Genomic DNA, 23,757 nt, shown 5'->3' with positions numbered 1-23,757 from the left:
TTCCAAGCACACAGGAGACGTGCTTGTGCTTGTAATCTTGCAGAGAAGATGGAAGTTTGGCACCAAGGAGAATGAAGTCAGGCCCGAGTAGAAGTAAAAGCAATATATTATGTTGTATAGAGGCCATTCATTCTGATGGAAAAATCAGGGAGGGCTTCTTAGAGATGGCATTTGAGTTGGACTTTATCTGACGATAATTTGTTGCTTGTCCAGTTGGCACGCTCATAATCCCCTTCTGTCTTCTCAGTGAATTGCCAGTTTCTTATCTGGAACCAGAGCTCCAAGACGCCATTAGAGCCAAGTATGGAGAACTTGTGCCTTATGTCTACTTCAATAAGGGCCTCTAAATGCCCCACCCCAGTAAGGACCAGTCTGTGCCCATATTCACCAGCTCCTCAGCTGCTCTGTATACCTGTCCCCTCATTCCTCTGCCCACAGGGCCTGAAGGCCAGGGTGGATTTGGTAGGTGGGGAGCCTCGTGTTTTCACCCAGGCTTATTGGACTCCAGAGGATAAAAGTGAACAAGGGGAGCAAAAGCCAAGTCTTCTATCTGTTCCTCCCTTAACCACCATCCCCTGGAGACCAGGAGCTGAGACCCCCTGAGGGAGATACTCAGACCGTTTGGAAAAATTAGGAAACTTTGGGGATTCTAGTTCCAGCCAGGACTGGGGAAGAGCCCCTGGGACAAAAAGATGCTCTTACTCCTCTTCTCTTCCTCCTCGTCTTGTCTCATGCTATGAAACTTTTTACCCTTGCAATTCTAGCTAACTCAGGAAGGGAGGGGAAGAAGCCTTTGCCAACGTGGGGCTCTTCTCTGTTCTTTCTCATTCTCGTCCCCAGTGTCCCCTGGTCAGAAAGCATCTTTGGGAGTGCTGCTAAACTTGAGATAGGCCGTTTCATGAGGCAGCAAAGTTTCATGGTGCTTTAAGCCCTGTCTATTGACACTGACTTTGATCTCCTATGCTAAAATCATGTCTGATTTTGCTTCTCTGTGTTTGAAAAATAAGTCCACTAACTGTGAGTAAAAAGAATATATGTAGGCATTAACAGCACATTTTAATGGGTATATTTTCCTAGCTGCCTCCCTTCTCAGCCCATTGGGTTAAACACCAAAGACTAGTGTGTTCTGAATAGGAAAGAGAAGTTTTATTTGGATACCTCTGAGAAGTAACCAACCAGGACCAAAGAGCCTTAAAGGACACACAGCAAAGTGCAGCCATTTGCCCGTCCCATCTTGGCTGCTGTAGGTGACTTTTCAGGCTCGGGGTGGGGTGGGGGTGGAAGGAGACCATTGTGGCTTACGAGGGATCAATGTCTGTCTGAGTTTCATCTGGTAGAATTTCCTGACTGTTCAAAGGATATCACTGTGAATCAAATAAATTTCTTGAAAGAGTGTAATGAACTGTATGCAGACTGAATTAGTAAAGCCTGGATGGAAAGCAGGATCTGGTCTCACTTTGACCTTGGCATGCAAGAGGTTATCACAACTATAAGGGAACCTGTCTGATGCCTGGAGGTGATTGTTTATTTCCCTTATTACAGAGGAAAAATATGCTGGACGCTGCAGAATGGGAGCTTTGTTGTTCTAGAGCAGCAAACCGTGGCTCAAGGGCCTAAATCCACCTGCTACTTGTTTTTGTGTGCCTGGGAATTATATTTTAAAAGGCAAAAAAAGAAAAAGCCAAGAATATATGACAGAGATCCCCATGTATGTGGCATGCAAAGCATAAAATATTTGCTCTCTGGCCCTGTACACAAAATGTTTCCCCTACTCTGGAGCAATGGTTCTTAATATATTTCAGAGTCACCTGGATGGGTTGTTAAAATAGAAAGTGTGGGTCCAGATATATCTCTTGAGGCAAGGAAAACAAAAGCAAAAATAAACTATTGTTATTACATCAAAATAAAAAGCTACACAGCCGAAGAAACAGTCAACAAAACTAAAAGACAAGCTACTGAATGGGAGAAGATATTTGCAAATGACATAGCTGATACAGGGTTCTTATCCAAAATACATAAAGAACTTATACAACTCAACACACACAAAAACAAATAATCCAGTAAAAAAAAAAAAAAAATGGGCAGGAAAAGGCACCTGGCTGGCTCAGCTGGAAAAGCATGGACTCTTGATCTTGGGATTGTGGGTTCAAACCCCACGATGGGTGGAGAGTATTTAAATAAAATTAGTTTTGTAAAAAAAAATAGGCAGAAGACATGAACAGACATTTCTCTGAAGAAGACATACAGGGGTGTGTGGGTGGCTCTGTCGTTTAAAGTGTCCCGACTCTTGATTTCGTCTCAGGTCATGATCTCATGGTTCTTGGGTTTGAGCCCTGTGTTGGGCTCTGTGTTGGCAATGTGGAGCCTGCTTGGGATTCTCTCTGTTTATCCCCTGTGGCGCTCTCTCTCTCTCTCTCTCTCTCTCTCTCTCTCTCTCTCTCTCAAAATAAGTAAACATTAAAAAAATTTTAGGGGTGCCTGGGTGGCTCAGTCGCTTAAGCATCTGACTTGTTTTCAGCTTAGGTCATGAGTTCCCGGTTTTGTGGGTTCAAGCCCTATGTTGGGAGCCTGCTTGGGATTGATTGTCTTCTCTTTCTGCCCCTCCCCTGCTCACACTCTCTGTCTCTCTCAAAATAAGTAAAATTAAAACAAAACAGAACTCATAAATTCATCCTTTTAAAGTGTACAATTCTATGGGTTTTAGTACATCCAGAGTTGTAATCATTATCACTAATTTCAGAATATTTTTATTACTCCCCAAAGAAACTCTGTACCATTTGGCAGTCTCTGGATTCCCTTCATCCCGCACCCCCTTGGAACTCCTTATCTACTTTCTGCCTTTATGGATTGGCCTATTCTGGACTTCATATAAAGGAAATCATACAGTTCATGGCCTTCTGTGTCTGACCTCTTTCATTTAGCATGATATTTTCAAAGTTCATCCATTCCATAACATGTGCAATTTGACTTTAGCTAATTTCTGAGCAGAAAAGTCTGCGTCTCTGAGCCAGCTTCCTTAGGATAGGAGATCTGGCCTCCACTTTGCCCATTTCCAAAGGCAAATAGGAAAAACATTACCAGAGCAAGCCAGAGCTTGGAAGCAGTCCCACACTGATGTTCTTTCAAGAATTGACAACCTTCTCCTTTCCTTCCCAGCTCTTTAAACTTCCTAGCATTCCTCCTCCTTTTATAGACAATCTCTCTTTTGGAAAAGTCTGAAGTTTGTAGTGGCTACAGTTTAGAGGACTTTAGAGAGTGCTCCCTCAAACTGCACCTCAGCTCCATTTTGCAAGACCTCTCTGCTTCTCTTTGAGTTGGCACCTGTGGGATGTCAGAAGCGAGGTGATTAGGGTGATTCAAACACCTTCGTGTGAGAAGTGTTAATCCAGACAGGTAGGGTTTAGTGTTTGTCCCATGCAGCGGCTCAATTTAAGCTTTCAGGTAAAGAAAGGGAAGTTAGGACAAAAACCTCCTGTGTTTGCTAAATTGAAATTAGCATCCTGATGATGATACCTGGCTTTTACATAGGAAGGCTTCTAAAACCTTGAAGCCAGGACTGAGACCCTGTGCTGTGAAAATAATTTGGCCTGTGCCTAGTACTGAATCTTTATTTCTCCCCTAGGGAGCTTGATTGTAGTATGGATGAATTTCTAAGACATTTGAGATTGGCAAAAACACTTGTTACCTTTTGTAACACTTGGGAAAGTAGGATCAAGATAGAGGCAGAACCAATCTTTTCACTCTTATCTGTTTCCCACTTTGCCACCATTTAAGCCAAGAACAAACTCCCTGTGGGCTCAGCCATGGGCTAGACTAGGCCAGGCTACAAAATGCTTTGGCAGGATTTTGAGAGGAAATTGGCTGCTACAGGAATCTGGCCTCTCTGGCATGGTTCTTCACTTGTTCATTTATTTTACGAACATTGTTGGACTCATGGTTGGGCTTTGTACAAGATGTTGCAGGGATATCTTAAAAAAAAAAAAAAGAATAACACCCGGTGTGCCATACAAAAAGCTGTGAATTTAGTGGTAGGGGCCAGCCAGGCAGATACTACAATCAGATACAGTGTGTTTTAGTGTAATGGGAATCCAGAAGAAGAAACAAGGGAGGGGGTGGGAACTAGAAGTTCCCCAGCACACTGGGGCATCTCTTAAGAGTTTGGTGTAAGTGGAATGTGTGGGGAAATGTAGGGGCAGATGAGATAAAAAGAAGTAGGCAGGCATCAGGATACAAGAGAGAACCCTATTGAGTAGTTTGGACTATATATTCCGTAGGTAGTTGAAGTATTTCAAGAGGGAAAGCCGTAAGACAGTATGTCAAGAGCGCACTTGCTGTGGCGTGCGGCAGGCATTCGAGAGGGAAGAATTGGCAACTAGGGCCAGCAGGGAGAGCATTTGTGTTTAGCCGGAAGATGAGAACACGGACGGAAACAATGGGAGTGGATTTCAGAGCGATTTCTGAGGTAGAGTCAATAGAATGTTGTCCCTGGAACTTGGGGTGACACAGCACCGTGCCTCAGGTAAAGGTATTATTTCACAGAGAATTCACACGGACCTAACCTACCACTGGGCGATTTGAGCCAAGGTACCAGGGCTGTGCTTCAAAACAAAAGACGTCAAAAGATTTTTAGGCTGCAATTGTTTTCTTCGTTAGGAGTACCACAACTTATTTTCCAATACTCTTCAGAATTACCATACCCCTCTTCGCTGTCTTTGCAGAAGTGTAGAAATCTAGTACTTCCGCCACGCTTAAGATGGCTGCATCCGAATTAGACTTGCCGATGTTCGTGCCAGAGGGCCCCGCCCCCGGATCGGAGCTCCTTCCGCCACTCTCTGTGGCGTGGGGCGCGTTTACACCGCCATGCAGCACTCAAGATGGCCCGGCTTCCTCCTACTTTTCATTGGCTGGATCTCTCAGGTCTTCCGTCTCCATTGGGAGGGTGAAGGGGCGGAACTGCTACTTGATCGACAGCTATTTTGGTCAATGGACGAAGGGCAAGAGCCCGTGAACCGCTGGAACTGGAGAGCCTGCCCAGTGTGTGGGAGGGTGTTTGGGCTGGGGCGGGGTGGAGCAGAGCCGGAAGCGGGAGGGGAGAGTGAAACAGGAAAAGAAGGGAAGAAGGAAGAAGAGGGAAGAGGAGGAGAGGGAGGAGGAGGAGGGAGGTGGCGGCGCCGTGGCGGAGGAGCAGGAGCAGGAGGGGGATGGAGAGGAGAAGGCTCCTGGGTGGCATGGCGCTCCTGCTCCTCCAGGCGCTGCCCAGCCCCCTGTCAGCCAGGGCTGAACCCCCGCAGGTAAGGGGGAGGGGGCGTCCGGGCCAGCCTGGGGGCCTGGGGGTCGTCGAGGCCTGGCTGGAGGGGGCTGAAGACGGCGTCGCTGCCTGGCTGGAGGGGGCTGAAAGAGTGTCGTCGTCAAGAGTTGAGGGGGTCCCGAGAGTGGCTCCCGTGCCTGGAGTGGACAGGCTCTAAGGGGGCGTCGGTGTTTAGCTGAGGGACACCTGTTTTGGTGTCAGGGAAGTGGCACAGGCATGGTGCCCAGTGAGTGAGGGACCTTTGCGAGAGCTGTTAGGTCAGATGGGCTGGGATGACCGTGACTGGGTAGTGGGGCCCGGCTGAGGCGTGGGGGGCGCATTCGTGCCCCCGCGTGGAGCCGGTCTTCAAGGCAGTAATGCAGTGTGTACGTGTGTGCGGGTAGGGGTAAGTGGGTTATTGAGCTGGCCTGTGAGGGAAGAGGGGCTGAGAGGGTATTTATTTCATACTGGACAGGGAAAAGTTCTGAGCGTATCTTGGCTCCATTTTTAATGTGTTGGAGGCAAAGGGTTGGAGGCCGGGCTCTTGGAAGGCCTGTGGGATGGAGTAGATCAGGACCCTTCAGGAGGAGGGCACACTTGAGCTGTAACAAGCTCTTGCTGTTAGGCTGGCTGGCTTGGGAGAGCCAGCCACTGATGCTGATCTAGGCCAGTTCGGGGCTTTTGAGCAAAGGGTGGTGCTGATGCCAACATGGGCAGCGAATGGAGCACCCCAGCTTTTCTTGCTGGGTGGCTTGCTTTTTATCCAGGCAGAGAAGCTTGCTTGTGCCGATTCCAGCTCCGGCTGGCATTTCGAAACCCTAATGGGAGTGTTACTCCTGGTGCCAAGTTGGGTGGGGTGCAGTAGGGGGAATCACCCCTCCTTCCTTTGCATTTGGCAAGGCTTTACCATTCTATTTTCTTCACTTTCTGTTCTCTTCCCTGTCTTTTCAGAAGAGAATAGACACGCGCTCACTCTCACACATGGCATGATGGCAGAGTCTATCCAGCTTAGCACTTGAACTTTGCGTTGTGATCAAGAGTAGAAGCCGAGTGCCAGCAAAAATACTATCTTTGCCCTAGGAGTTTATGGGCTTCCTTTTTACATGTACATCTTGTTTTGCCCATTAGTGTCCCTTATTTTATTTTTTTATTAGTTTTTTTAAGTTTGTTTATTGAGAGAGAGAGAGAGAGAGAGCGAGTGAGCATGAGTGGGGGTAGGTGCAGAGAGAGAGGGGGAGAGAGAATTCCAGTCACACAGCGCAGAGCCCGACGTGGAGCTCAAACTCAGGAACCACTAGATCATGACCTGAGCTGAAATCAAAAGTCGGACTTAACCGACTTAACTACCCAGGCACCCCAGTATCCTTTATTTAAAAAATTAATTAGTTTTTAAAGTGAGGTGAAATTCACCTAACATAAACCATTTAAAACCATTTTACCATTTTAAAGTGAACAATTCAGTGGTGTTTAGTACATTCACAATGTTGTGCAACCACTACATCTAGTTCCAAAACATTTTCATCACTTGAAAAGAAAACCATCTACCCATTAAGCAGTTCCTCCCTGATTTCCCTTTCTCCCAGCTCCTGGCAACCACCAATCAGTTTCCTGTCTCCATGGATTTACCCTTTCGGGATATTGCAGAGAAACAGTTTGTGATATTTTGTGTCTGCTTTCCTTTAACATCATGTTTGTGAGGTTCATCATGTCACATGATTACATGTTACACATGGGTTACGTGTTATACATCGTAACATGTACCAGTACCTCAATCCTTTTTGTGGCTGAATGATACTCCATTGTATGGCTATACCACAATTTGTTATTCATTTATCTGTTCAAGTGTCTTCTGTCCCCGCCCTCCCCCCCCCCCCCCAGTCTATTTATGTACATTTGAAATAACATGTGAAAGGAATAGAGCTCCTTTTCTTGCCCAGTATATTCCCTTTTCTAGGGCTGGGACCTTTCCATTTTAGGGTTTGTTGCAGTTCTTCCTTGTCCTAGTTAAAATCATAAACTGGCAGGAGAGATATTTTCTTTGTTTACTGGAAAAGTTAGAACCCTCAGGACTGGTGAAGTTAAGAAGTATAGAAGTTGACACAACAAAATATACAGGAAACTGTTGCTTTGCCTTTGCGTCTATTTCTGTAAGTAAAGAAAGGTCATTCTCAATATCCAGTAAATAACATTGCTGGTGGAGGGTTGATTTAAGAACATTGCAGCCTTAGATGGGTGCCCTAGGCCTGTGGATGCTTCACCCGGCTGGAAGAGCAGTGGTGGGCCTCCTGAGTTGATGGTGGGAACCGGATGGATCCACTTCCTTGGCAGAGGATGGAAAGTGGAGGTTCCCACCAGGTCATGGAGGCCTGGGAGCTGGCGAGATGTGGGAGGGGAACTTCAGTATCATGCCAGTTTATCGATCACAGGCCGTTTTCTTGCCATTTCTCTGCCACTTCCAATACTTATTTTGGGGACAGGGTGGCTTTTGTACTTTGTTCCATTTGGGTGGATCTCGTGCTGACCAGCAGCTATTATGTGGTTACAGTTCCTGCAGAGAAGAGAAAGTTTTTTGTAATGAGTGGGCTCCCTCTTCCTGACCCTCCCCCCACCCAATACTCCCATCCCCACCTCATACCCTTGTCTCTTTCTGTCCATGAGTGCTAGATATCTATAGTGAGATTTGTGTTTTGAATTTTAACCTTTGGAATGGAAGTTACTATATAATTATTAACTCTGAATCCAGCACTGTTTAGTCAATTGGGTTTTTGTTTTGAGGTTTTTGTTGATTTTTGGCTTGTAGAAATCAGTAAAAAAAAAAAAAAAAAAAATCCGAGACCATTTTGGCATAGGACATACTTCAGGTACTCACTGTCCTTATTTCAACAAGTGGCTTCCAGCTAACTCTGAGTCAAGGAGGACTCAGCTGTACTCATTCCGTATTGAACATGGTGTGGGTATCTTATTACATTATTTTTCCCTTGAAATGCCACTATCAAATACAATCTTTTTTTTTTTTTTTTTTTTTACATATGTATCTAATATCAGAAATATAAAGGGGCGTCTGGGTGGCTCAGTCGGTTAAGCGGCCGACTTCGGCTCAGGTCATGATCTCGCGGTCCGTGAGTTCGAGCCCTGTGTCGGGCTCTGTGCTGACAGCTCAGAGCCTGGAGCCTGTTTCAGATTCTGTGTCTCCCTTTCTCTGACCCTCCCCTGTTCATGCTCTGTCTCTCCCTGTCTCAAAAATAAATAAAAAAACGTTAAAAAAAAAATTAAAAAAAAATATATGGCATTAAGGCAGCTTACTTTCCCTGTTACCAGCTCTCCACTGGAATTGTCATTTCTTGTCATCCTGGCCCAGGAAAGTTAACAGCCTAGCTTACTTCTGAGATTGGGAACTTGGACTTGACTCTCCTATAGGTTACTGTGACTCAGATGTCACTCCTTAAATCCGTAAAGAGTTAGGAAAAAAAAAAAAAAAAAAGCCGTGGAGTTGCCAGACTGAGACCTTGGCATTTGTCTCTTCTAGTTAAATAATGGTTGAGATACATAGAGTTCATTTCTTTCTATTGTTGGTTAGATTCAACTAGAACAATCTGACTATTACTTAAAATAAAGTTTGTGGTGCCTGGGTGGCTCAGTCTGTTGAGCGTCCGACTTTGGCTCAGGTCGTGATCTCATGGTTTGTGGGTTCGAGCCCCACGTCGGGCTCTGTGCTGACAGCTCAGATCCTGGAGCCTGCTTCGGATTCTGTGTCTCCCTCTCTCTCTGCCACCGCCCCCCCACCCCCCCGGCTCTGTCTCTCTCTCCTTCAAAAATAAACATTAAAAATTTTTTTAAATAAAGTTTTAGTAGAAATGTCTTTTTCCATAAAGCCCCCCAGCTAAGGGTCTGGGCACAAATCTCCAGAGACAATTCTTACCTTTCCTCTGCCATTTTTAAAACTTTGAGTTGGGGGTCCTAATTCCTGATTTTTTTTCTTACCTCACCTCTCCCCTGCCTCACCAACTTGGCCCCAGTTTTCAGTTCAGAAGGCTTAGTTCACTTTCTTTCTTAAAAACAGCATTTCAGTGTGATTACCATCATTTCTTCTTAGAGAATAATGGGAGATGGAACGTCCAGACCCTAATTCCCTGTCCCTCATTTTCTTAGTCTGTTTTATATACCAAAGTGAGCATTTGTCTCAAATCAACACCTTGAGTTTCTGTAATTCTACTTTCAGTAGAATTCAGCAACCATTTATTGAAATGTCTGCTCTGGGGGTGGGAACCCTTAGATGAGTAACTGAATACCAGTCCTCAAGGAGCTGGTAATCTTTTGGGAAAGACAGGTAACACACACAATGATTTGTAACCCGGAGGCATCAGTGCCCTAAAGGATGTGCACACAAAGGACGGTGGGAACAGTTGGTTCTGCTCCTGACAGGGGAAGGTGGGATTTAGGAAAATCTTCACAGAAGAGGCATTTGGACCAGGCCATAAAGGTTGATAAAGATACTTAGGATCTGAATGGACCAGGAAGGGGGAAAAGTCTATTCCAGCATGGAAAAGTGACAATGGAGAATGCGTCTGGAGGTGGCACATAGTCTGCGGTAGAAGCTTCCTTTATGTGGGTGTAGAGGAGGGTGACACTTGAAAGGTAGGCTGTGGTCATGTGGTAAGGAGGCCTTTTATCCATTCATCCAAGCAGTGTGGTCTAGAGAACTTTCTGTGATGGTAGAAATGATCTATATCTGTGCTGTCCATTTTGGTAGCCACTTAGCCACATGTGACTATTGGGTACTTGGAATGTGGCTAGGATAAATGAGCAACTGAATTTTTAATGACATTTAGTCTCTTATAACAACTGTATTGAGACATAATTAATATGCCACTAGATTTGCCCTTTTAAAGGCTTTTTAGTAAGTCATAGAATCGTGTGCCCATGTACTATCTAATTTAGAACATTTTCATTACTCCAAAAAGAAGCCCCATAAGCCATTAGCAGTCCCTCCCCATTCCATCCCTACCTCCCACAGTCCCTGGCAACCACTAATGTATTTTCTGTCTCTATGGACTTGCCTGTTCTGGACATTCCTTATAAATGGAATCATACACTATGTGGTCCATACACTGTTTGGCTTCTTTCACTTAGCATCATGTTTTCAAGATTTGCCTGTGTTAATATATCAGTATATCATTGCATGTATCAGTATTTCTTTCCTTTTTATAGCCAATTAATATTTAGCTATGTGAACGGGCCACATTTAATTTATCCATTCGTCAACTGATGGACATTTGGGCTGTTTCCACTTGTGGACTGCTTTGAATGATGTTGCTGTGAACATGCATGTGCAAGTTTTGGTGTGTGTGTAGACCTAAGTTTTCATTTCTCTTGGGTTTATACCTAACAGTGGAATTGCTGGGTCATATAGTAACTATATGTGTAACCTGTTGAAGAACTGCCAGCCTGTTTTCCAAGACTGGTATGATATTTAATTTTAAGTAATTTAAACTAAATAGCTACATGTGGCTACTGACTGCTTAATAGTCCAGATAGAACAGCTTTCCAGTGTGGGAGTGGTGAGGTATAGTCCAACACAGTGGTGAGATCATAGGCTCTGGGGGCAGACCACCTGAGATCCAAACCTGACTCTTACACTTACTATCCTTGAGCTAGTTCTTTAACTTCTCTGTGCCTCAGTGTCTTCACCTATAAAGTGGGACCAGTAATAGCACATACCTTATAGATTTGCTGTGAGGTGGACATAATGTATCAATACCAAGAATAATGATCACTACTATTATCATTTGTAGTCCCCAGGGTGCATTTGGTTGTTGGTAGGTTAGTATCAGCTCTCAAATTAAGTTCAGAAGCTGAGATTTGGGGAGTTTGAAAGTGACTTCCTTGATTCTGTTCTATATCTGAATTTAGTTTTGTCCCTATAGGAAACGTTCATGGTGAACCTGTATGTTTAGGGTAGTAGTTCTCAATTGGGGATAATTCTGCCCCTTCCTGAGAACATTTGCCAGTGTCTGGAAACATGTTTGGTTGTCAAAGCTTGGGAGTGCTGCTGGCAGCTAGTGGGTGAAGGCCAGGGATACTGCTTAACCTCCTGTAACAAAGGATAGCACCCCCCCCCCCCCGCCCCCCGCCCCTGCAACAGAATTGTCTGGTCCAAAATGTCAGTAGTGCCAAGGTGGCCAGGCGCCGGTTTTGTGGTACCTGCTATCCCCATATCAGCTCGTGCTCATTATCACAGGGTTTGAGGTCAGCCTTCCTATGAAAGAGAACACAGCTTTGTAAAGTGTATGAAATAACCTTGACAACAAATTTTAGGTGGGACAGTTGACAACTTTAATATCCTGAATCTTGATACTCTCAGATTTGTTAGCATGTTGCCAGTCGGCCCTGCTTTGTCAGAGAAGATCAAACATTTGGAGAAAAAAGATTTTTTTTTAGTTTGTGGTTCAGTAAGTGGGTGAGCCTCCCTTATTCACCCAGTCTTAAACTTTCTTTCCTCTTGCTTTGGTTTACCCTTGTGGTTTCATTTTAAGAACATGTTTGTTTTCACCCCAGTGATAGCCTGATGGCCAGTTCCTTTCTATTCTCAGTGTCCTCCATGGTTCCATAACCAATCTGGACGGAGTCATGTTCTTAGAACTTTTTCCTTTTCCCATTCCATGTATTGGTTTTACTCTCATTTCCGGCCCCATGAACACTGGTTTGTTGTCACACATTCAGCCTGCAGAAACCATTAGGTATTCTCAGGGTTGCCACATGCTGACAGTCCTGGACCTGAGGGTGACTGTGTGGCCTCAGGAGAAGCCTTCTCTTTCAAGCCCCCAGGATGCAGTTCGTCTGTGGGTTTGGGGCACTAGTTGGCAACACTGTATGCATACTGTGGGTGTCTCAGATAGCTTTGGATTAACAATTCCAACTAGCTTCCCTGCCTTAAGTTGTTGGAGCTTGAGAGACCATCAGGATCCAGGTGCAGTGGTGTGGGTTCATTCTTTGCCCTATAACCCCAGGTGTGGGCACCAATCCCATTATAACTGCACAGACACTAAGATTCCACTGAGTGACAGGGAGCAGTGACGGTGGGTCTTTGTGACCTGTCTGCTTGGTGGCATACAACAGACAGGTTGAGGTCTGACTTACGGGCACCTCCCTTTTGGACCATCCTTTCTATTTCCACCAGGTGGAGCAAAGTCTGGCCAAAAAACTGCATGCAATGTGGAAACCACAAACAAAGAAATATCAATAAATCCAGAACATTGCAACCTGGGAGGGAGGAAAGGGGAAACAAATTTCATCCTATTGAATTCTGTGGCTTGTTGATACAAATTTGGACTTTCCCAGTGTGGGAATTAAAGTAGGTCATGGTCTCAGACTTGTAGATCGCCAATCTTGCATGGACTGGGTTTTTGGGATACTCTCGCTTACTCAGCTACATTCCCATAGCTTAGATTTATTTACTTTTGGTTTTTTTCTTTCCATACTTTGTTTTGTGGGAAAATAGATGAGCTATGTATCGTCTGTTCCTGGTGCCATCATCGCCCTCAGAGTGCCTTGGCTAACTTTTGATTCATGATCTTAGGTGTTTTAAAGAATTTAATTTAAACTTGTTTTGGAAGAGGTAGAAGTGAATGTAAGACGTTGCAAGGATACTTGTGGCTTGGAAGGGTGGATCCTAGAGTAAAGCTATAAAAACATGTCTGTTTTGATTTTTAAATATCAAGCAAGACAGATCTTATGTTGTAACACTGTGTTATTACACATTCTTGTAGATCAGAGGCATGTGTTCATGGAGAAAGTATTCATGTTTTTCAAAATCCTACAGGCTGCTTTTTTGTTCACCATTTCCAAAATTATCTTCCTCATCTAAAATTCTACCTGGCCATTCACTCCAGTTATATTAAAATCCAACCAAACACAGAAACAACAGAAAAGCCACAATTTAGTTTATTGATCAGATCTAAATTATTTTTCCCTCTTAGTGATTTATTTGGGAGAGAAGGTTAATATTTGGCTTTCTACACTGAGATGGTGGAGCATTGTAGCTCTTTGGGATTTGACTATAGAATTGAACAGTGTGAGAAATTCTTCCTGTGTACTTCTTTCTTTTTATTTGGGTCCTTTGTCTTTAAATATGCAAATCTCCTTGCTGTGTTTGCAGGGATTTGGGGGAAAGCAGAAAACCTGTACCAGTCTGATTTGGCATAAGGACCACTATGGCTTTCTTTCCATTTTCCTTCTTTAGACCTGATTGCTGCTTTTCTTTGAGCTTTAGGGTGCCTTTTACGTTTTCACATCAGTTTTTAATTACACAAAAATAACACATACTCGTAACAATGGTATACTTACAGACAAAAATGCTTAGAGTAAAAAGTGAAAGTTTATGGTTTGGTGTGTGTTTTGGGTGGGTTTTATGCTTATGCTGAATGTTTATAGATATAGTAATAGTTCATATATATATGTAAATAACTTCTATATATAAACAAAATTATTAACGGTTGGTGTTCCTTATTTTTTCATTTGTTTTTATTTTTTTGTTTTATATATATATATTCTAATGTTTATTTTTGAGAGAGAGAGAGAGAGAGCGCAGCGCATGCATGCGTGTGTGCGCGTGAGAGTGGGGGAGGGACAGAGAGAGGGGGGCATAGAGGATCCAAAGCTGTCTCAGCGCTGACAGCAAAGAGCCCAATGCGGGGCTCAAACCCATGAACTCTTGAGATCATGATCTGAGCCGAAGTCGGATGCTTAACCGACTAAGCCACCCAGGCGCTCCTTCATTTGTTTTTAAAACAAAAATGGCATACTTTATGTGTGGTACTTTACAACATGCATTTTTTTTCATCCTTCATGGACTTCTTTCTATATTGCATATATACCTCTGACTTTTAAAAAAATACCTATATGTTAATTGCTTTAGACCATGATTTAGTTAATTACTCCTTCATAGATGAACATACATTGTATCCATTTTTATGATTTCACACAGTGTTATAGTGAACATCGTTATATATATATTTCTTCCTGCAGTTGTGCTAGATTCCTAGAAGTGGAATTGAGGATTGTGGGGTTGTAAGGTATGTACATTTGAAGTTTTGGGTCGATAGTGCCACATTGCTCTCCAGGGTGGTTGTATGAGTTTATAGCCCCATCAGTAGGGCTCATTTCCCCACACGTGTGTAAGCAGCATTTCTTCATCTGTGCCCTCTGCATATTCTAGAAGATGTGCCTTCTGACAACACAGGCACGTGGGGTACATTTCAGTTTTCTTTCTCGAAAGCCTTATATATAGGTCTCTGATTTGCTAAGCTTCCAGTCTCCTCCCTGTGTGCTGTGGAACAGAATTCACTCTAGAGCAGTGTACCTGGAGCTGGAGAAGCATAGCTATGCCTGCTCAGGTGCTGAAGGAAGTGGTTTATAGTCCCCTGGAAGATGTCAGGCAGGTGGCTTGGAACCGTTGGCCAGTTGCTGTGTGGCACACAAGTCTAACCAACCACCCTTTCGTGGTGGTCATCCTAGGAGAAGGGATACTTGGAAGTATCTTCACTGAGAGTGCAGACTCTGGAGCCACACTGCCTCCATATACCCTTAGGCTAGTTAATTGACTCAGTTTCCTCATCTGTAAAATGGGATAATAACACCTAGCTTATAGGGTTACTGTGCGGGTTAATTGAGTTATTGTACTTATAAATTGGGTTAGTACTTATAGAGCACTTAGAATAGTGCCTGTACATAGTAATTACTCGGTAAATATTAGCCTATATAATAATAATAATATTTAATTATTAGTATTATATATAATATATAATTTAATTTTTATTATTTAATAACTTAATTATTAAATTATTTAATTATTAAATTAATAATTTTATTATTATTATTATTATTATTATTTTTTTTTTTTTTTTTAAAGCTTTGGGAGGCGTTAAGGCTTCTTATCCCCTGACTGACCCAAGATCTGTTTCCAGTGGAGGAATTTAAGAGTATATTTTAGTAAGCCCCTAGTCCAAAAGGCATGTGACTTCCATATCACCAGCCTTGGCAGTCTGATGAGAGGTGTTTTTCCACCAATTGTTTTCTTTTTTTTTTTTTAATTTTTTTTTTTTTTAACGTTTATTTATTTTTGAGACAGAGAGAGACAGAGCATGAACGGGGGAGGGTCAGAGAGAGGGAGACACAGAATCTGAAACAGGCTCCAGGCTCTGAGCTGTCAGCACAGAGCCTGACACGGGGCTCGAACTCACGAACTGTGAGATCGTGACCTGAGCCGAAGTCGGACGCTTAACCAACTGAGCCACCCAGGCGCCCCCACCAATTGTTTTCTAATAATAAGTATGAAGTTGTTTATTCTTAGAGCAGGTAAGTTGGAATATACACTATTATCCTGTTTTGTACATCACTGTGCCCTCCTGAATGAGGAAGCGTGGGGTCACCACCAGCAAAGAAGTGTGCCTTGCCTTGGGTGTGGGAGTTGCAGTTGGACACCCGCTCTGACCGCAGTGCTAGACCACATGCAGGTCTGTATGCTCTCTGCACACAGCGTCCTGTCCTGAGGTGTACTGTACTTCCTGTTCTGAGGTGAGGATGGTTTCTGAGGCTTTAAAAAAAAATAATAACAGCTTTATTGAGCTACAATTCACATACTGTAAGGTTCACCCTCTTAGAGTGTATAATGCAGTGTTTTTTAGCATGTTCACAAGATTGGGCTGCTGTCACCACTATCTATTTCCGAACGTTTTCGGGGAGCCCGAGTGGCTCAGTCGGGTGAGTGTCAGACTCCTGATTTTGGCTCAGGTCATGATCCCAGAGTCATGGAATTGAGCCCTGTGTTGGGCCCGTGCTGAGCATAGAGCCTGCTTAGGAATCTCTCTCTCTCCTTCTGCCCCTTCTCTGCTCGTGTGCATGTGTGCACTCTCCCCCGCCAAAAACAAAACAAAACAAAACAAAACCCAAAAACAACCCAACAGAACATTTTCATCATCCCAAAAAGAAACCCTATATCAGTTAGTTCCCTTCCAAAGACCCCCCGAACCCCAGTCTACTACCCACTAATCTACTTTCTACCCCTGTGGATTGTCCCACTTTGGACATTTCTTGCAAATAGAATCTTAACACCAGGTAGTGTTTTGTGAATGGCTTCTTTCACTTGGCATAATGTTTTCAGGGTTCATCCATGTTGTACCATGGGTTAGTACTTTCTTCCTTACCATTAATATCCTGTTGTATGGGTGCAACACATTTTATTCATCCATTGGTCAACTCATAGACATTTGGGCTTTTTCCACTTTTGGGCTTTTATGAATAATGCTATGAACATTGGTATACAAGTTTTTGTGTTGACATATGTTTTCACTTTTCTTAGGATATACCTAGGAGTAGAATTGCTGGTCATGTGAGAACTCTGTGTCAGTTTTTTTCAAGAACTGCCAGACTATTTTCCAAAGTGGCTGTACCATGTTACATTCCCCACTAGCACTTATGAGGGTTCCAATTTTTCTACATTGTCTCCAACGCTTGTTATTGTCTGCCTTTTCTCATCATAACCATCCTAATGGGTGTGAAGCAGTATCTCATTTTGGTTTTGATTTGCATTTCCCTAATGACTAGTGATGTGGAACATCTTTTCATGTTCTTATTGACCATTTGTGCATTTTCTTTGGAGAAATGTCTGATTCATTCTTTGCCCATTTTAGAGTCCCTTTTCAGACTAAAGGGAAACAAGTCTTCGTATGGAATCCCAGTGAGTGACTGTTGAGGGGATTTTCCTTTAAATTAGCCTTTCCTGGGGCTCTGGCATTCTACCATGCTGTCACCTATTCTCATGACCCTGGACCAGTTGCTTAACTTCTCTGAGTTGGCTGCTTCCTCCTATCAGCATTGCCCAGAGAAGGCTTTGAGGCAGCCATTTGTGTGATAAGGGGCCCATGTGGCCAAAGAAGTCTGCCTTCTCTCTTGGAGAGTCACAATGAGTGTGCTTTTACAGTTAAGCCTCTGAGGAGTCTCACAGTTAAGAATCTATATGAGTCCCTTATCAGATAAATGATTAGCAAATATTTTTCCCATTCAGTAGTTTTTGTTTTGTTTTGTTTTGTTTTTCACTTTCTTGATTGTGTCCTTTGAAGCACAATTGTTTTTCATTTGGGGAAAGTCCAGTTTATCTATTTTTTTTCTTTCATCACTTGACCTTTTGGTATTCCTTAGTTCTTTCAATTGCTCTGTAAAGCTTAATGTTACTTTGGGTCAAGAGCAGACACTGTTTAGAATAGAATCCATTAGATACCTTTTTTATGGAAAGTGTTGAGCATGTACGAAAATAAAGAGAACGGTGTAATGAACCCCCATGTTCCCATCACCCAACTTCAGCCATTTCTTGTCGTGGCCTGTCTTGTTTTGTCTATATCTATTTTCACTTCCATTCATGCCCAGCGAAGTTATTTTGAAGAAGACTGCCGACTTCATATCATTTTGGCCATGAAGAGTTCCATTTGATTCTCTAAAAGATAAAAGAATTTTGTTGCTCAACATAACCGCCATACCATTTTACACCCTAAAAAATTGACAATAATTGCTTGGTGTTATAGGATGGACTCTTGCACGTGAGAATTTAAATTAGATCTGGGGGTAAAAATGCCACTTAGAAAATTCAGCTGATGTATGACAGTTCTTCAGTTTTCGTAAGTAACCAGTCCTCACAAAGCATTCCACTGCTTTAAAAAAAGTTGTTCCCCAAGAACACCCTTCAGTCCTGTGGGTGTCAGAGGTGTTCTTCCAGCTACAGCTTTCACTTGACCAGGTCTTGTGGTGGAGTTACGGTCATGGCAAACCCTTTCCCCCCCCCTTCAAAACTTCTTTGTCATCTTGTCACGGTGGATATCCGTTTCTAACCTCTCCCCAGTGTGTAAAGTGAAAGATTAACTTAGGACTTTTGCCCTCAATTTCTAGTGTAGGGAGAATTGGGGGAAAATCCTCCTCTTATCTGAGATTGCACAAATGTTCAGAGAAACTTGGGAAAATGAGGAGACCTGTCAGCTCATTTTCTCCTCTTTCACCTCTCCAGGGGCCTAAGCCGCATGTCCCTGCATGGCCTGGCTGACTATGCCTGCCCTCAAGGTACAGTACTGGGGGGTTCATAGCAGATGAGCAAAGCTGCTGAGGGAGAAATGGAACATAGGATTTGGAGGCTGACAGATACCATAGCGATAATGATGCTATGAACAGATGCTCAGTAAGAAAGAAAGGCTGTGCTGTTTGAAATGTAGGAGATTTCAGGTTGAACAATCTTCTTAACTGTGAGACTCCTCACAGGCTTAACTGTAAAGCCCATGCATCGTGAGTCTCCAAGAGAGATGGCAGCCTTCTTTGACCACATGGGCCCCTTATCGCAGAAATGGCTGCCTTGGAACCGTCTCTGGACAGTGCTGATCAAGGTAAGCAGCCATCTCAGAGAAGTTAAGCAATTGATCTAGGGTCAGGAGAATAGCTGGTAGCACAGGAGAATGCCAGAGCCCCAACAGAGTCTAGTTTAGAGGAAAATCTCCCCTTGGGTAGTGTTACTCACTGAGGTTCCATGGGAAGACCTCTGTCCCTTCAGTCAGAAACCCTAAGTCCGGGGGCGCCTGGGTGGCTCAGTCAGTTAAGTGTCTGACTCAATCTCAGCTCAGGTCATGATCTCAGGGTTGTGAGTTCAAGTCCACATTGGACTCCGCACTGGGTGTGGAGCTTGCTTTAAAAAAAAAAGAGAGGGGCGCCTGGGTGGCTCAGTCGGTTAAGTACCGGACTTCAGTTCAGGTCATGATCTCACAGTTCGTGGGTTCGAGTTCCATCTTGGGCTCTGTGCTGACAGCTCATTGCCTGGAGCCTGCTTTCGATTCTATGTCTCCCTCTCTCTCTGCCCCTCCCCTGATTGCACTCTGTCTCTCTGTCTCTCAAAAACAAGTAAATGTTAAAAAGAAAGAAAAAGAAAGAAAGAAGGAAGGAAGGAAACTTGAAGGCTGGTCTTAGGTCAGTGCACGTTTTCAGACATTCCCTGTATTGTCTGGCAAGTGGGGATAGTAAAAACTGTCTAGCCCTATTTTTTTTTTTTAATTTTTTTTTTATGTTTATTTTTGAGACAGAGAGAGACAGAGCATGAACGAGGGAGGGTGAGAGAGAGAGGGAGACACAGAATCTGAAGCAGGATCCAGGCTCTGAGCTGTCAGCACAGAGCCCGACGCGGGGCTCAAACTCACGGACCATGAGATCATGACCTGAGCCGAAGTTGGCCGCTTAACCGACTGAGCCACCCAGGCGCCCCTGTCTAGCCCTATTAACAACTGATGTAAGGAACAACTAAAATGGATGTGAAAGTAGTTTATAAACCTTGAATTCTACAAGGATGATGATTTATTGTGTCTTTCAGCGCTTAGCGCCACCTTTTCTTCAGTATTGAGAACACCTTGTCCGTAATGTGCATCTTGAATAAAGTGAAAGACTTTGGAACAATGGATATAAGTACAAAGATACAGGTGCCTGCTAATTTTTTTCAGGAAGGGCCTGTGGCTTGCACTGACTTTCCTTCTTGCCATGATGGGGGATGCTTTCTCAAAGGCACTTGTAGCTTTTCTCTTCCTAAGCTTTAGGGCTATATTGTAGCGTATCTCTGCCTACTTCCGCTTTGCTCTAGTGCTCCATGGTTTGGACCCTTGGGTCAAGGTGGTTTTGAAGTAGAGTCACTTACTGTTGTCATCCATGTTGCCTTACTCTCTGTGGCCTGGGAGTACCGGGTTCAGGTGTGGCCTGTGGTCAGGCATCATATGACGAAAGGACCAGCGGATTTATCTGCTGTGATACCCTCTCCAGTTTCACCACCCTTAGTCATCATTTTACTTGGGGCGTGGATATGTATGTTCCAGAAGCTTTTCCACCCCCCTGCAACTTATGGGAGGGATAAATTGTCTCAATGTTTTCTTCTGGTGCTTTTGACCATGAACTCTTAGACCTGGAGTAGATTGGTTATCAAATAGCCTAAGGAGAGAGGAGGTGATATGTAATTTACGTAAGATCCAGGAAATGAAGGAAGACATGTTGCCAGGAGCTGTGTTTCCAGCTAGACCTTAAGTTTCACAATCCTTTATGCAAAAAAAGGGCATCTTTTAGGTGTTGCTTAATGGAATTATCCGGTGAACCGGTGACAGAACCAGTGACAGAACCAGAAGCCGCTTCAGCCCAGTCCCCCTAATCGAAAAACTAATGGGGTTAGATCACGCCCCAGTTCTATCTTGAGTAAGGGAATTTTGCTTTTGAGATGGCTTAAATGCTTTGAATTCCTCAGCAGAGAAATTATAGATGTACAGATAATGAGACGAAGGGTTTCCCAATCCCCGTGTCCAACCTCATGAGTTTGCAGTCACATCCACATGCTCTCCCGATCTCTTAGCTGTTTATTGGGTTTCTGTGACCAGGAAAATGTCACCCGCGCTACTGTCTGGGGATTCAGCTGTATTAGCTTCATTGTTACAATCTTCTCTTTAGTCATATGTCTATTTATCCATGTACCAGTCTTTTTTGAGGGCCTACTTAGTGCAAGGCATCGCTTGGTATTCTGAGGGACACAGAAGTGAAAGACCTCTTGCCTTTAAGTTGCTTCTACTTTAGAGGAGGAGTTAGGCCTGAGAATAAATCATTTTGCTGAGCTTATGAGCACATAAAAGAGTGGGCAGATTTTCCACAACCAAGATGGTCTCTGTTTGGACAGTGCGAATAATCACTCTTACGACCTTGCATCTAGAGGGTCCGATGAGCTACTTCCAGGACTCAGAGTTGAGGTGCCTTTAATAAAAGGACTTTGCTGTTAGCCCTTTCTGTGGACCTGCCACCATTGCAGCCGTGTTCCTGCCTGAAGTGGATCCCATCTCTTTTTGTCTTGCTCAAAGTTGCAACAAAAGGGAAAGATGAAATCAGATTTAGTGGAGACCTTGATGACTAATTTTCCTAATGGAGTTACATCTGAGTGTGATCAGGTACTGGATGTGACCCTTGTCCCTCATTTTGTTCTTATTCCAATCTTCAGTTTAGAGAGCGGTTTGGGAAGAGACATGAAACGTGTTGGGGGGGGGGCGGTGGGGAGACAGCAGCGAGCCAGAGCGTGCTGATTTGCATGTAATTCTTGGTTCCTTGCTGGTTTAGTTTGGGTTGAACTGTTTTCAGGGCAGGAAAAACGAATCTGGCATTTCGGTACAAAAACAAACAAGGCTGCTGTTGTACTTGATAAAGCTGGAGTTGCAGATCCAGTGGCAGCCCATTAACTCAGTGACAGCGGTGAGTTTCAGAGACCCCTGCACTCTCCGGAGAAGGCAGTAAATGTCCATTTAGGAAGGCAATAAATATTTGTGGAGTGATTGATTGTCAACACAGTAGGATTTGCTTGTTGGGGGGGAGGAAAGCCAGAAACCTTAGGACGCTGTTGTTAAACTGGTTCAGCTTCTGCTACTTTCTCTCTTTCTTTTTTTTTCTCAGACAAGATAGCTGGGTCAGAACTTAACTACCTAGAGGAATTTTCCTGAGATTCCATCATCCCCTTCTGCTTCTTTTATTTCTCTCTCTCTATTTAATAGACCTTTGAAATAGGTATATTCCCTCCACCTCCTCCACCCCCAGAGGGAACAAGAGCAACTCCAAGATGTAAACAAGCAAAAAGAGAGCCTAAGATACTATGTAAACTAGAAATTCCTGTCCTTGCTATTCATGGCGCTACAGTAGTCATCAGAAAGAACAAATGTGCTGGTCAGAGGTACTCTGTGAAGACACAGCGTGTGTGGGGCCTCTACCTGCTCCCTCCAGCCACTCTCTGCCCCATCTTGTGCCTTTCTCAGATGCCCCATGTGTCCTTGTTTCCATGTTTTGGGCTATACTTGGCTCTGCTTACCATGCTCCTCTTCCTACCCCTACCGTACATGTTATTTTAGTACCCGAATCTCTGTCTCTCTCTTCTTTTTTCATGTTTATGTTTGAGAGAAAAAGAGCGTGAGCTGGGGAGGGGCGGAGAGCCCCTCTAGGGCCAGACGAGTTCAGCCAAGAGTGCATCCTCCTCATCCCGCTGCGACAGCCAGGGTGGCTGGATGTGACTGTGACTTTCTGGGTCACAAATGAGGTGCAGGTGATGACTACAATATCCAAATACCGTCACCATGCATGTTTAAGCCATTTTCGAGTAAAAAAGTCCTGGTCGAAGTGCTAGCTCCACTGCCTACGAGCTGTGTGTCCTTGAATGAGTTACCTAACTTCACTGAAGTTCCCGGTTTTCACCTGTAAGGAATGAGATAGCAACATACATTAGAGTACTCCCTCTCGGAAATGTATCATTTGATGTTTAGCAAGTGATTGGGTACTATAGTTAAGAGCTGTTTGCCCAGCTGTCTTCCTGGGAAGGCTCAATAGTGGGAAAGCAGCCATAGGTTTGTTTTGTTTTGTTTTGTTTTTTAATTTTTTTTTTTAAGTAGTGTTTATGGCCAGTGTGGGGCTCAAACTCAAGACCCTGAGATCAAGAGTCGCATGCTCTTCTGACTGAACCAGCCAGCCACCCCTACATCCATAGACACCCTACAAGGCACCCCTACAAGCCCTGTGACTTGTAGAACTCCTTGTCCTAGTCAGAAACCAGGAAAGGTGTGTTTTCTTGTCTCAGCAGGCCTGCTACACGTCGGCCTTTGTCCAGCCCCAGGACACAGATAAGCTAATGTTCTTGGTTTCTGGCAGCTAAGCAGTCCTTAGCATTTCTATTTGGCAAAGTTCTGCAAATCTTTGTTTTGGGTTTGGAATGCTTCCCATGGCATTCCCCAAAATAATTACTTCAGGATCCTTTTACTGATGCCCAGCCTCACATCCATGACATGCCTTGGTTGGACTTTTCTTGTGGCACTCACATTGGTTTAGGCTTGGAGCTTGTATCTGCTTCTGGGGGTTTTGTTGGTTTTGTGCTTTGTTTTGTTTTTTGTTGTTGTTGGGTTTTTGTTGTTGTTGTTGTTTTTGAGTCCAAACTGGAAGGCATTTAAACGTGCCTATGCCCAGCCTGAGAAAGATAAGAATGATCTCTCATCTTAGATGTTCTGTGTCTGCCTAGCAGCCTCTGCTCCAAAGCTCCTGGAAGTAAAAACGGCCTTAGGTCTGGAGATTATCTCCTATCCTAGAAACCTGGCAGTTGCTGTCCTGTTCTGACAAAACCCTTTCTTCACATTCCTTGATTGTGAAATTAGAAACCCCGCACTCTCAGCCCTAGTCTCCTTCAGCCTCATCCGGCCATGACACGGTGTGGGAACAGTTCCCCAGGCTACCTGAGATCCAAGGCACGAAAGGTCTTCTGTTCCAGCTTGCTCCTTGCGTGGAGCCCATTTGTGTCCTGGGAATGGAGGAGAACTTTAGGGCTTTCCCAGTCATTCACCTCCTAGAACTCTGGCTCCAAAGAGGGCCAGAATGGGTGACTGGGGCCTAAGGGCATTGTC

At 44.0% G+C, this 23,757-nt stretch overlaps 2 protein-coding genes and 1 non-coding gene across 11 annotated transcripts in view; 2 read left to right on the top strand and 1 right to left on the bottom strand.

Annotated features, from left to right (window-relative positions):
* SFXN2 (sideroflexin 2) overlaps positions 1–3,991 on the top strand; it is a 61,577-nt gene extending 57,586 nt beyond the window's left edge. For all 9 annotated transcript variants that reach the window (XM_078434784.2, XM_078434786.2, XM_078434780.2 and 6 more), the window contains one exon: positions 248–3,991. In XM_078434784.2, the coding sequence (XP_078290910.1) occupies positions 248–347 (100 nt within the window). In that variant the 3' untranslated portion in view covers positions 348–3,991. The remainder of the gene's footprint in view (positions 1–247) is intronic.
* A 1,095-nt stretch (positions 3,992–5,086) lies between these two features.
* Positions 5,087–23,757, top strand: part of WBP1L (WW domain binding protein 1 like) — a 60,052-nt gene continuing 41,381 nt past the window's right edge. The window contains exon 1 of the mRNA XM_078434778.2: positions 5,087–5,291. Coding sequence (XP_078290904.2) covers positions 5,202–5,291 — 90 coding nt within the window. The 5' untranslated portion in view covers positions 5,087–5,201. The remainder of the gene's footprint in view (positions 5,292–23,757) is intronic.
* On the bottom strand, positions 21,785–21,865 carry LOC132685679 (small nucleolar RNA SNORD20). The gene has a single exon (XR_009613264.1). It is a non-coding gene; the product is annotated as a small nucleolar RNA SNORD20 (small nucleolar RNA).

Source organism: Panthera onca, chromosome D2, assembly GCF_046562875.1.
Source record: "Panthera onca isolate mPanOnc1 chromosome D2, mPanOnc1 haplotype 2, whole genome shotgun sequence".
In the NCBI taxonomy this organism is placed as follows: domain Eukaryota; kingdom Metazoa; phylum Chordata; class Mammalia; order Carnivora; family Felidae; genus Panthera; species Panthera onca.
The sequence above is the reverse complement of the archived record's forward strand: the minus strand, read 5'-3'. Positions and strand labels throughout refer to the sequence as shown.